The following is a 12,502-nucleotide window of genomic DNA, read 5'->3' on the forward strand; positions in this document are numbered from 1 at the left end:
TTTTATCATAAGTAAACTGTATGTATTTTTGAAGCATCACATTATTTTTTTATACAATTATACAATTATTAAGATTAACATGAAAATAGATGTATATGTATATATATATATATATATATATATTCATATAGACAAGATTTCTGTGCAACACATGTATAGGTACTAGAAATTTTTTCAAATAGAGGTTTTTCAAATAGTAAATTATTAGTAAATAACTTCATCATGTTTGATAAAAAAAAACAAAACAAATTTTTAACAAATTTTGTATCGAATTAATTCAAATTATTTCTTAGCACCAGTGCAATGTGTGATTTTCCAAAACTACATTCAATATACTTTTTAATATGAATTTTATCCAGTAGTCCATACAAATGGTTCTAATCTATCTTCAATTGGTAAAAGATTGTTCAAAGTTTCAAGGCTTTCTAGAGTTTGATTTAGAAGAGAATGGCATTTAGTTAATTGTTTACTAAGCTCATGTATTTTGTTCAGTTGTTCAGCAAACTTGGCAAATTTCTTTTGCCTTTCTGTTGCCAAATTAAGAATTTTGGTCACTTCTGGTTCGATATTAATGCATAGATTAGCTTGTTCAGTGGCAATCATTTGAGCATTAGTGTTCAGATGATGTTGATAACGTGCACACAGATTAAACAGGCCAATAGGATTAAGTCTTTCTAGGACCTCTGGATCTCTTACACCTGGAGGCAAATTGAGAGTGCCACGCATGATAGGTAGGAACATGGGAATACTTTGTAATTTAACCAAGTCAGGATCTTTGTCAGCTGTAGGATCTGCCACAGCTGATTTCACTACTACTATATTGTGTATTTTATCAGAGGTAGTTTTTCTGTAAGAATTATTATTCAAATAAAATATATTAAAATAGACAAAATCATAATTAATTATAAATAATTATATATTACCTGTAGCTATTGGTATTTAAATTATTTTTACGTCTAGATATATCTTGTGCACCCAAACTCTTGCCTCTATATAACTGTGATTGCTTATTTGTCATCTTTGGTGAATCTCCAATAGGTCTATTCACAGTATAAGATATATATGGTAAATCAGAATCTGAACAAATGCTTGCACCAGGACTGGTACATCTAGGTGGTGTGTCTTCCGGTACTCTTTCACGATTCGGTACACTTTTACCGCGTCTCAATGGTATATTTCTTGTCCTATTAGCATTGGTATTGTGAGTACCACCCTGAGAGCTCTGTTCCGATCCCATCTTGTCTGATTTTTTTAAAAATTTACTCTAATCTTTCTACAAGAATTACGTCAATTATATAAACGATATACATTAATCTTCCGTCTCACTACGAAAATTGCGTATAATTATTTTATAATTTATAAATATAAACATCTGATGACAAGAATAATTATAACAATAATCGTCAAGTTAAATTTAAGGCCATCTGACGTCGTTCGTTTTTATATAACCTTTCAATTAACGACTGATTAGAAGAGCACATTTTTATTCACTCCACAATTCAGGAGCTTCATAATAATCAATAACGAAAGAAAATTTAAAGAAAATTTTCTCGATACATCATGAAACTTTGGTTTTCCCTTGATCGTGTTGTCACCTCGATATTATTAAAAAATTAATTATACCGATAAATACAATAATATAATCACTTTGAACTCGGTTTTTAATTTCTGTTGTCAAAAAGTCGTTTTAATCATTGATTGTTCATGCTGGTAGATTTCATTTCGTGTCGTAGTCATTTGCACGATGAGAACACCATCTGTTGAAATGGATTTCGAACTCGAAGGTACAAAGATTTCTTTTCGCTTGATAATGTAACTCTCTGAAAAGTTTTATGAAAAAAAAAAAAAAAAAAAATACGCGATAGATTTATTGCCTCATTTTCTTTTTTTATTTTTTTACACATATATATTTTTTTATCAAATGTTTTGTTTTAAAGTTAATAATTTTTTATTAAAATATAAAAGACTTTACTTTATTATCACTAGTGTACATCAATTTTTAAATTGATGACGTAACTAATTATCGATTTTGTGGAACCGATATTCATATATTTAACACATGTTATATCTAAATTATTGATAACGGTTAAATATGTTACAACTGTATCACGTGAATAGATAGGGATCGACCTTTTCTAACAGTTCTTTATACAAATATAGATAAAAATATTCTTCGTTCTCTTTTCGTTCTTTCTTCTTCAAACTATATATATGTATATAAATATGTTATTAATAAAGTTAATGAAACGTATATATTTTATAATTAGATCAAAAAGTTCCATTCTTTTTATCAAATTTCTTTAGATAGATAATTTAAATATATTCAAAGATTCGTTCAAGGTTTCATTCAGACAGTGATATTGCGCGAAATGAAAATTTTCGTATACTTCATTTATCCAGGTTTTCTCCAGGTTTTCCTTATCTCATCTAACTTCTTACGAAGATATCAACATTAAATTTACATCGGTTCTCGCGGTAACTCGCGTATACCGTTAGAATTCATTTTTGCACGGTTGAAGAGGATTCTTGTGCAATCGTTTTTATATGTCAGCGAACGACATTTCTAAAGGCTTGAATCGTGCATATTATGTATCGACCCATTACGTATTCGTAGTTTCTAAGATTTTTCATCACAATCGTAGTTCAACCACTTTGTGATTTATGAAATTTGATTCATAATTGGCTTATCGCTAATGTAATCAAAATAAGATATAATCTACGAGAAAATATCGATCTTGATGGACGTTACATTTATTTTCAACTTTCCATCTTCCACTTTCCACTTTCGTCACGATCATCTTCTTTCTAAACTACCATCGAGAGCAGTTTAGAAAGCGCCATAAAAGATTTTTTAAAAAAAGAACTATAAACTGATTTTGCATATGCGAGAAGTATATCACTTAAATATTCGGCTGGCATAATGATTCGTAGATATAATAGAAAAGCGATCGGAAACGCTGTTACAATAGACAGAAATTTCTATTAGCTGCATGCGACACGCTTGACGTTTCATCGGCGCACTTCCTCTTCGTCGCTTCCCGTGATTTTTAACGAGCACTCGTTACTAACCACTTTCTAACTCATTGACGTATCCGAGTATTATCTTCACGGGCCGCGATACACAACGATAGAAACGAACATTCGCCCGTCTTTCTTATCAACTTTCGAAACGAACGAATTCGAAACATGATTCTCTAAATACGGGCCCCGCACTCAAACTTCCTACATTGTTTTTTTTTCCGATAGACGATAAAAATTCGGTCGAAAAGAAGGCGATAATAAAAGAAGGTTTCGTCACTATTAACAATTTTTCCTTAAAAATATCCCATTGTGAGTCGCTCAAAATTTCAATTTTGAAAATAGTTATCTCGATTATTAAAACGAGAAAAAAATTATTTTACTCTTTCAATTTTTCAGAATAGCTTTCGATCCTGATTTCCTGTTTTATTTTAATAATAAATCGTTGGAAAATTTGAGAAAAAAGGCTTTTCTCGAAATACTTTTTTTTCTACGATTCTCGCTTTCTTCCATTAAGATATTAATCAACGTTTCCCATTAGCGTGAATCTTGGATAGATTTTTCTAAATAATTCACGGAAGATTGAAAAGAAGAGAAAACGAAGGAAAACGAAAGTGCAACATCGAAATTTAATAAAGGAACGTGACACGACGGTATTGCGTTTGGAACGTACGTTAATAAGACTCACGATGCAAATGGAATACGCATGCATGAGACAGTGATGTCTCTCGCGCAACCCCGTACGGATTCCAATATTCCTCGCCTCGAGTGTTTCTACAGTTACAAGTAGAAGCTTGAATTCTCGAAAATTTCAAAACTTCTTCACGCGTTCTATTCCTGGTCCGGTTTTTTAATTTCACGTCTCGAGAAGAGAGAATAGAGATAGAGGTAAAAAAAAAAAAAAAAAAAAAAAAAGTAGTTGACCGGTGTTTTCGTGGTCGAGATATCTTCGTGAATAATTCATCGCGGAATTTTCGTTCTGTTTCGGAGCAATCTCACGAGATATATATATATATATATATATGTACACACATAAGAAAATCTAGAAAATTGTTATTTTTCATCGTCGTCAGTTTTTCTTATTTTGGCCTCGTTCGTATTTTTTTTCCGATTAATTTTAAGCCAACTAATCTTTAGAATTTAAACGCTTTTATAGCGCGTCATTTATCGAATAGAAAAGATAATCTCTATAAATATATGTAAACTTCTTTCCCGAGAGATTAATGCGTACGACGAAGAAAAATTTTATCGAAATAAACGGCTCGTTGAACGGTTAAATTATATTTCTCTATATCGTAAATTGAACGTTACCGCGTAGTTGAATATATTAGTAATTTCTTTTTTTTTTTTTTTTTTTTTTACGGTATTCAGCTCGATACCGATTACTGAAATTACGCGTGGACTCTTATGGAATCGCGACACGAGTAATTTTCACGCCTCGAATTTGTTCTATGATTTTTCGTCACTTTCCATTTTATCGTTCCATATCGCATTGACGTTCCGCGCATTTTGTTGTTTTTTATTTTTTTTTTATCTTTACAAAATGCGCTGCAACTATTTTGTGAAAATGCGAAATTCGATTATCGAGAAAATGGTTTGAATTTTAATGGGAACACTCGCAATCTCTGCTACGTACCAATTTTTCGAAAATGGTCGGAGTATATATATATATATATATATATATATTTTGTTAATGTTTCCTCCGCCATCATCGTAACGATCGATCAGCATACGTTGAAAATTTTTAATTTTGTCGTCGCGCGGCCGATTAAATCTTCTCTCGCGCAGCATCCTGTTTTCCTTCTATGCGGGAAAATTTTTGATCTGGTTGATTAGTTATTGGCCGGCAATGTGTGTGAGTTATTTTAATAAAAACGCGGGTTATCGCGACTCCTTGCCTGGACACGTGTCAACAGGCAATTTCACAGAGTTATTCGCAATCAGGGGAAATAGAGGCAGTTCCTCGCGCGATCGTTTTTCTTCTCTATAATACGAATATATATATACGGTATATTCCAACCTTCCCATTCGTGTTATTTATTAATCGTGCGTACGAGTGAAACGTGAATTTCGAGAAAAGTAGAATTTCCACCAGTTTCCACCGTTTTCTTCTTCTACGGCAAGGGGACGCGTTTGAATAAACAATCTCGTTTCGAGCTGAATTTTTCTTCCTCGAAACTTGTCACGTCGGACCGAATTGTTCGCCGTTGTTGAACGTTCTACGAACATTTCTTTCCTGTCTTGGTCAATTTTCCTGATACGTGTTTCCTCGAAATCTCCGACTACCTTCGACTATTTAACCGATTCCGGGATTATCCTCGTTGACGAGACGATTCTTACCTGAAATATATCGTCAAACAATGTAAGTTTCGTAAGAGTTAATAGTTTTTACAACGAGATTCCGTTTTTTCTTTTTCTTTTTTTCAAATCATTTTTAGATAACGTTAATGACCTACTTCATGAAAAGGAAGTTAAAATTAGTCTCGCGATAAACATCGTTTCCTCTCAAGTCTACTCAAATAACATCGACAAATATACAATTTGTTCGAAAAATTGGAAAAGCTAAACTGTCTCTTCGCGACACGAAAATATCTAGATAGACAAAAAAAAAGAAATCTTGGTTGGAGAAAGGCCTTTTCATTATGCAATGACCCTACATAACGCAGCCTCCCATAGAAACAATATTATCTACGGTTCGTAGAATTGGCCTCAAGCCTCTCTCAGGGTCGATCTCGACCGTTCTGAGATCTCACCTACCCCTCACGACTCCATCCCTGTCCCTATACTCTCGTGATCCACACGTGGTGAAAAAAAAAAAAAAAAGAGAAAGAAAGAAAGGAAGAAAAATACAAATTTCGAGCGAGTTGTTTGTCGGAGCGAGTTGACACAGCGATATCTAGATCGATCTCTCTGGCCACCGGGAGAGCGGTCGTCTCCTCTTTTCAAACATAGACCCGAAAAGAGTGGCCGTGGTTGCTCCCTTGGAAGTCGGGCAATCTGTGGAGATAAAGATCGCGCGAGGAGGGACGCCGTCGGTCGGTGTGAGAGAATGGCGGGCGGGTGGATACGAATATGGAGATGAAGGGAGCGAGTGAAAGGGAGAGGGAGGGAGGGAGGGGATGTGACGAGGGGTTGCGCGTGGCGCAGGGTGGATGTAAAAAAGGGCATTAAATTTAAATTGCTCGTATCCCTGCGCGCGTCTGACGTGAAACTTTGAGAGGCGGTGTCATCAAAAAAAAGAAGGGAAGGAAAATATGGAAAGACGACGTTTCGTCGTAAAAAAAAAAAAAAAAAAAAAATAAGGCGACCGCGATACCCGTATCCACCTGTCGTCCCATCGAGGAGAGATTACACCGGTGATTCGAACGGTTAGATGGAAATCACGATTTTATTCCGTTCCTCCAAGGATTCCTGTATGCTCCTTATTTTCCTTTTACTTACTCGGTCGAAGACCGAGATACCGAATACCATTGCCTCTTAACTCTTTACCAAGGATTCATTGGGAATTCTTCTTCTGGAAGTTCCCTCGAGAATCTTTCTAGACAGGGAAGGATCTGGGAATTAGAGGCAAGGGGGTTCGGTTTAGGATGTGATGAAATTTAGAACCGGATGTTTCTTACACATATTTTATATCTGAATTATTTATTAACTATTTTTCTTTTCTTTTCTTTATGCTTTTCTTAGAGATGTTCGAGTCGTATGCATGCTGAGTACGTTTGAAACAAGATTCATCATCGAAATAGGAAGAATTCGTGGGGGTAATTTTTCGTGTCAGGTAAGGAATTCTTATTTCGTTGAATAGAAATAATATATTTTTTTAATTTTTTTTTTTTATCATGCTCTCTTTACGAATTATTCTTTTCGTTATTATCCAGTGTTATCAGACGAGTCAATTTTTGTAATGGATCGTAGCAGAAACGTGCCGGTAAACACGATGTTTATTCAAGTGACAAAACACGGCTGTTAAAATTTTTGATTGATCATCGTGATTGATACCTATTTTTTTAAACGTTCCTCTTATTAACTTTCCTCTTTTTTCATTTAAACGTCGATTAACGATGTTTGCGTATTATTTCGCGAGGAATTTGTATTTGAAATTTGGATATCAAATTCCATTCCAGAATGCTTACGGGGGATGATACGAGTTACGAAGGATCCGTAGATCGAAATATCGTAATTTTCTTTATTTATTTTCATTTATTTATTTATTTTTTTCGTTCTAGGGAGTAATGTTGAAAAGATTGGATCGCGTTCCAAAATCCACGAATTTGGGCGCAGTGCATGTTGAAACGTCTGCAGGGAATCTTGATCGATGTTTGGTATGCAGACTAGTTCGAGCAAACATTAAAATTTCGTCGAACCGGTCAAAAATTTGGCCGCTTAGGGCTGTTTGCCTGGCAGATCAGCATAAGAATCTGTCGTTCGTGCATCCCCCTCTCCACCTTTCCTCCCTCTTCCCCTATATTGTACTCTCTGAAAAGGTGCCTAAATGCTGATTCATAATTTATGGGGTTGGCGTAGTCTGTTTGAATAACGATATCCTTTCTATGAATCTAGATTAGTCGTTAAATTCTGATTTCTGAATTTTCTCGATGGAAAAATATTTTGCATCTTTTTTAAATCGGTTTGCTTCAAAATTTCGCGCTTATTCGTTCCCTTCGATACGAAATCTTGGAGAATTTTCTCGAAAAACAATTTTACTGCAACGAACTCTGAAAAACGAAATATTTTTTTTTTCCACTTAGAATTCTAACTCTTTCCTCCTTATTTTCCACATTATTCACTCGACAATCATCGATCGAATCGAATTATCGTCACCTTATTTTTCATCACGCAGCATCTCGACACTCGAAATAATATTCGACCCAAGGATATTCTCAAGAGTTTCTGGAATCGAACAATGGAGCTATTTTTCTCAAAAAATAAAGAAAGAAAAACAAAGAGAGGGAGGGAAATAGAAATAAAGGAAAAGAATAAAGAAAAATAAAGGTGAAGACAAAAGGCGCAAGGTGTCTCGATCGCTCAATAACCGATTGGTAATTGAATTTGCAACAGTGCGGGGGGAGGTCACGGAGATCTTTCCTTTGTGCTTCGGCTTATGCGCTCTTATGACGCGCGACGATTGCTCGTAGCGGACGTTCCACGTAAGAGAATCCGTTTATTGGACAGGGAGCGCAGCATTTTGTCGAGCGGTGTACGGTGTGTACGTGTCTTGTCTCGATCCGATCTTCGTCCGGGTCGGGTCAAGTCGTTTGCATTTACTGCCGGTTCTCTTCCTCCCCTCGGAGTCGCCTTTCTCATCGGTCAGAATCGTCATCTGGATTCGAGTTATTCCCTTTCCTATCTCGTCGTCACTCCGCTCGGTCGGATAGAACAACCGCCCCGTATTAATTACGCTCTCGAATCAGCCCCGTCGTGTCTCCTCGTCGATCGAGATTGCCAGCTTAAATTGATTAACGACTCGCGACTGGATATACCAACTGGAGATTGTCTCGGTTCACTCGGGAGTTGAGAAGGATTGTTGAGTTAGGTGGGATGCAGTTGATGTCGTTGTTTGAACGAATCGAACGAGGATTTTCTCGGATTTTCATTTTCTTCGTTTTATAGAAAACGGGGTGTTGGTATTGTTAAAAATCAAGGGAAGGGAGGATATTGCGTATAGGGAGGATTATAATTGATTACGATAATTGATTCGACAAATTTCTCCGTGTCGTGATAAGGTACGAAAATTACAAAAAAAGAAATTGCGAAACTTTTTTAAATTATATTATTTAGTTACGATGTCTCGTATTTTTTCGAAAAAACTTAAAAGTTTTAACATTTATGTCAATTGTTTATCAATTGTCGTAAAATATTTCCCGTCGCATTTTCTATCTGCGAAATCTATCTTGTTTAATTGCTAGAGGAAACTCTTGTATTCAGATCTAAAAATATATCGTTAGGAATATTAATACGAATGAAGAAATACTCGATATTTTGAAATTTTTAACATAGTGTGGCTGAATAATTAAAAGAAATCAAGTAAAATTTAACTTTTTTTTTTTTTTTTAAACATTTCAAAATCGTTATATAAATATTCATAAAAATTACATAATTATTTATAACGAGCAACTATATTCAATATTTCCTTTTTTCTTCTAAACAGGAAGCTGCAAACATTTGAAAAATACGTAATAAAAAATTTAATTTACCGGTTGCGTAATTTTATGTAACTGGCACACAATAGAATCCTACAGACAGCCAAAAGGATCGTTCGTAATTTTGTAAAACTGCGAGATTAATTTCAGCTTAAAAACGTGGAACGTGAAAAATTTTCCAATGTTAATCCTATTCTATATTTCTTGAATTAAAATCATAATCGTAAATCGACCATTGATATTAAGTTGATACTTGATTATTTATTAATTTGATTATTTTAAAAAAGAATATTTAACAATTATCACTTTTCGCTTATCGAATCATAGGCTCTCCATTTCGATACGAATAATAAAAACAAGAAAGAAGGAAAATAGAAAAAAGGAGGGAAACATTCATTTACATTGAAAAATATTCGCAGTGAATACGGATTTATACGAACAATTCGAAACCGTCGCTCGAAACCGATGAGTTATTCTACGCGGGCCGGTGCGGTGTGGTGGGGAGAGAGCGCGGAGAGGGGGTAAAGCCACCCTGCGCGGCGTCACCGCGTCAGTGAGCAGCGAGCTCTCGTCGCGTGAACATTGTCTTGTTACGGGTTTCTCGAAAACAGTCGTGCCACGTGCTTCTTCGTGCCGCGTTACTTTCACCCGACCGGTTCGCGTGATACCAATACCTCGTTACGATTTTATATTTCGCCGAATATTGTGAACAGGTGCATCGATGCGTCGTCCGGCTCGCGTGCTCGCGTGATCGTCCGAAAAACTGGATCGAAGCTCGTTGAAATTCAAATAGAGGGAAATTATATCGAATCACCGTTGCCTGTACACTTTCTTCCTTTTCTTCGTCGGTACGTTCGTCTTGATTTATTGCGTGTCATCGAGTCTTTCGTTTAACGCGTTTATCACGATTCTTTCGTTTATTGCGTATTTATTCGTTCTTCCATTCACTACGCACATATATTATTTGTCTTCTTTCTTCGCGTATTGTCGCGTGGAACGTTTACGTGGAAAAAAAAGTAAATATAAATTTCTCGGTATTCTCTTTTCACGCGTCCCTACATTGTTACGATAGATTGTTGTGCGATACGCTTATCTCGCGATAAGAGTCGAGCGAAAATTATAAACGGTTGCGTGTTTATTGTGGTCGAGCTCGACGAGTCGATCTCGCCTACCTGTTTACCTATATTCGCGTTAATTCTTGTCGCGTCGATAACCATGGACTTCGTTTACCGGTGATGTAACAGTTACCAGACTCTCGTTATTTTAATAACTTCGAGACTTGCATAAATCCGCGAAATGTCCATTAACATTGGTTCGTAACGGGTATTTCAGAAGCGGTAATTTGTTAAAAAGTACACGTTGTATTTGCGATTCGATACCACCGGAGAGCTCTTATCTCGATCGCCTAAGAATATTTCCATAAAAAAGATATTACCGCGATCGAAAGCCTCTTCGTGAATTTTTGACGTAAGAGGCTACCGGCAATTAGTGCAACCACAATTATTAGCAGTAAGAGATAAAGAAGAGGAAGAAAAATAGCGTATTTTCACGTAATTCAGAAAAATTCGTGTTTTCGTAAGAAAACGACTCGGCGCACGATTTTTCCTCTATAAATAATAGGCTAATTTTATTTATTGCTTTGATAATTCTCGCACGTAACATTGTCATAAGGGAACCGAATGGTTTGTTGCATAATGTCGGTAATTTTACGGTATTTGCGTGGTGATAAGGCATGCGCCTCGGACGTTTCTAAGATACAAACACCGGTCTTCCACGTCGCCACGTCTCATTGCAACTTCAAAGTCGATCTGTGACGTTGCATAGGTTAACTGGCGTGGAAGATCTGTCGTTGTGCGACCGACTATCGCGATATAGAAACCGGTGCAGCAGAGTCGAATCATATCATCTTCGGTCGGTGGTAGATCGAACATCGTAAATCGCCGTCGAGTCTCTCGCGAGAAGTTTTTACGAGTGGTAATGGACGCGTGGTAATAAACGAGCTGATTTACGCCACTTTTTTTTTCTCTCTCTTTCTCTCTTTCTTTAACTCCGTGCCCCGAATTCTGTTTCTTCGCAGTTCGAGGTAACGCTCAGACGTACTCTTGTCTCTAGTTTCCTTGCACGAGGAAATATTTTTTTATTTTTATTCGTGACAAACAACACGCTGGTGCATTTTTTTTTTTTTTTTTTTNTTTTTTTTTTTTTTTTTTTTTTTTATTAATATATAGTCGAGATAGGAAACTCGATCACAAGAGAGACCAACACGATCAGATGAGTCGGGTTTCTGGCTTATTGAAACGCGACGTGAAACAAGTTGGTCGTTCGACCGGAGTGTCGTGTATTACACGGTTGCATAATGGCTCGATTAGACGAAGGCGTACCATCGAAAGAGTGAATCGTGAAAGTCGCGCATCTTCGCGGTAAACACGATTCCGGTTAGAGGGGAAAAGCGAGAAGGTTCTAAAGGTCGCGTTAGCCTGGGTTATTCAGTCGAGCGTTGTGTTTAAATGGTAGCCATTGAACCATTATCTCGAGCAAGTTATCGGAAAAACGTTTCCCTGACCCCGCTTCCTGCTGAGCTCTAAACTCTCGGGGGCTTTGAATGGGTTTGGGGAAAAGGCGCGCTGCTAACTCTGCGGCGAATTAAAATTACATCGCAAAGATCGTGGCTCGATATCGACGACCGAGCCTTCTCTCCAATTCAACAATTCGTCAAAGTGGAAAATCTTTGGAAAAACTTTGGATAATATATTAAAATAAATTAGAATATTTATTCATCACGCGTTGGATCGAAAATTTTTTTCCCAATTCATTATTATTTTTTACTAGAAAATTCGGTGAAGATCGGACAGAAGCATCGCATAGAGGAATACGGTTGGACGAAGATCCAAGGCCTATCCATCTTCGTCGTTCGAACGATCTACGTGACTGGCCACGTGACTGGTGCGCGAACAGGTATGCAATATGAAAATTTATTTTTGATTTTTGATTGCGTGCGCGGTGATGTTTGTAGTTTTCACAGTTGAAGAGGAAGGGTGATTTTTCGCGCGATAAAAGTGAAAGCAACCGTGAGCGACCGATCGATCAGTTTTTGCGCCGCGCTCCACGCTTTTCATTCTCTCTCTCTCTCTCTTTCTCTCTTTTATTTTTTCCAATTCGAATGATTTTGCTTATAATTCGTAGAATTCACTTTTTCATCGCGACTCGCGAATGCTTGTTCCGTTCGATTGAGACGAGCGAATCGTACAAATTCGATCAACTTCTCGTTTTTTAACGTGTTTTTTTTTTTTTTTTTATTCAACGCAATTTTCTATAATAAGCAGAGAGAGATTCAGACGTTAGATTGG

At 36.5% G+C, this 12,502-nt stretch overlaps 2 protein-coding genes across 3 annotated transcripts in view; one reads left to right on the forward strand and one right to left on the reverse strand.

Moving 5' to 3' along the window:
- Nucleotides 1-12,502, forward strand: part of LOC122711268 (coiled-coil domain-containing protein 137) — a 62,229-nt gene that overhangs the window by 3,087 nt on the left and 46,640 nt on the right. The window contains exons 5-6 of one of the 2 annotated variants that reach the window (XM_043929862.1): nt 6,703-6,793; nt 11,985-12,110. The gene's annotated coding sequence lies outside the window, so the exon portion shown is untranslated. The remainder of the gene's footprint in view (nt 1-6,702; nt 6,794-11,984; nt 12,111-12,502) is intronic. The other variant, XM_043929861.1, reaches the window with a different exon arrangement.
- LOC122711269 (BLOC-1-related complex subunit 5) lies at nt 122-1,686 on the reverse strand. Its single transcript, XM_043929863.1, has 2 exons — nt 924-1,686; nt 122-847 (listed from the first exon to the last, which is right to left on the reverse strand). The coding sequence occupies exons 1-2, from the start codon at nt 1,235-1,237 to the stop codon at nt 352-354; spliced, it is 810 nt and encodes a 269-aa protein (XP_043785798.1). The 5' UTR covers nt 1,238-1,686; the 3' UTR covers nt 122-351.

Source organism: Apis laboriosa, unplaced genomic scaffold (assembly GCF_014066325.1).
Source record: "Apis laboriosa isolate Shangri-la unplaced genomic scaffold, ASM1406632v1 scaffold16_cov148, whole genome shotgun sequence".
Classification (NCBI taxonomy): domain Eukaryota; kingdom Metazoa; phylum Arthropoda; class Insecta; order Hymenoptera; family Apidae; genus Apis; species Apis laboriosa.

Excerpts from the sequence above, each read along its gene's own strand:
- LOC122711269 (XM_043929863.1), bottom strand. The coding sequence starts at position 1,237 with ATGGGATCGGAACAGAGCTCTCAGGGTGGTACTCACAATACCAATGCT. Across the intron at positions 848-923 it reads TTAAATACCAATAGCTACAG|AAAAACTACCTCTGATAAAA; the intron begins GTAATATATAAT and ends TAATTCTTACAG.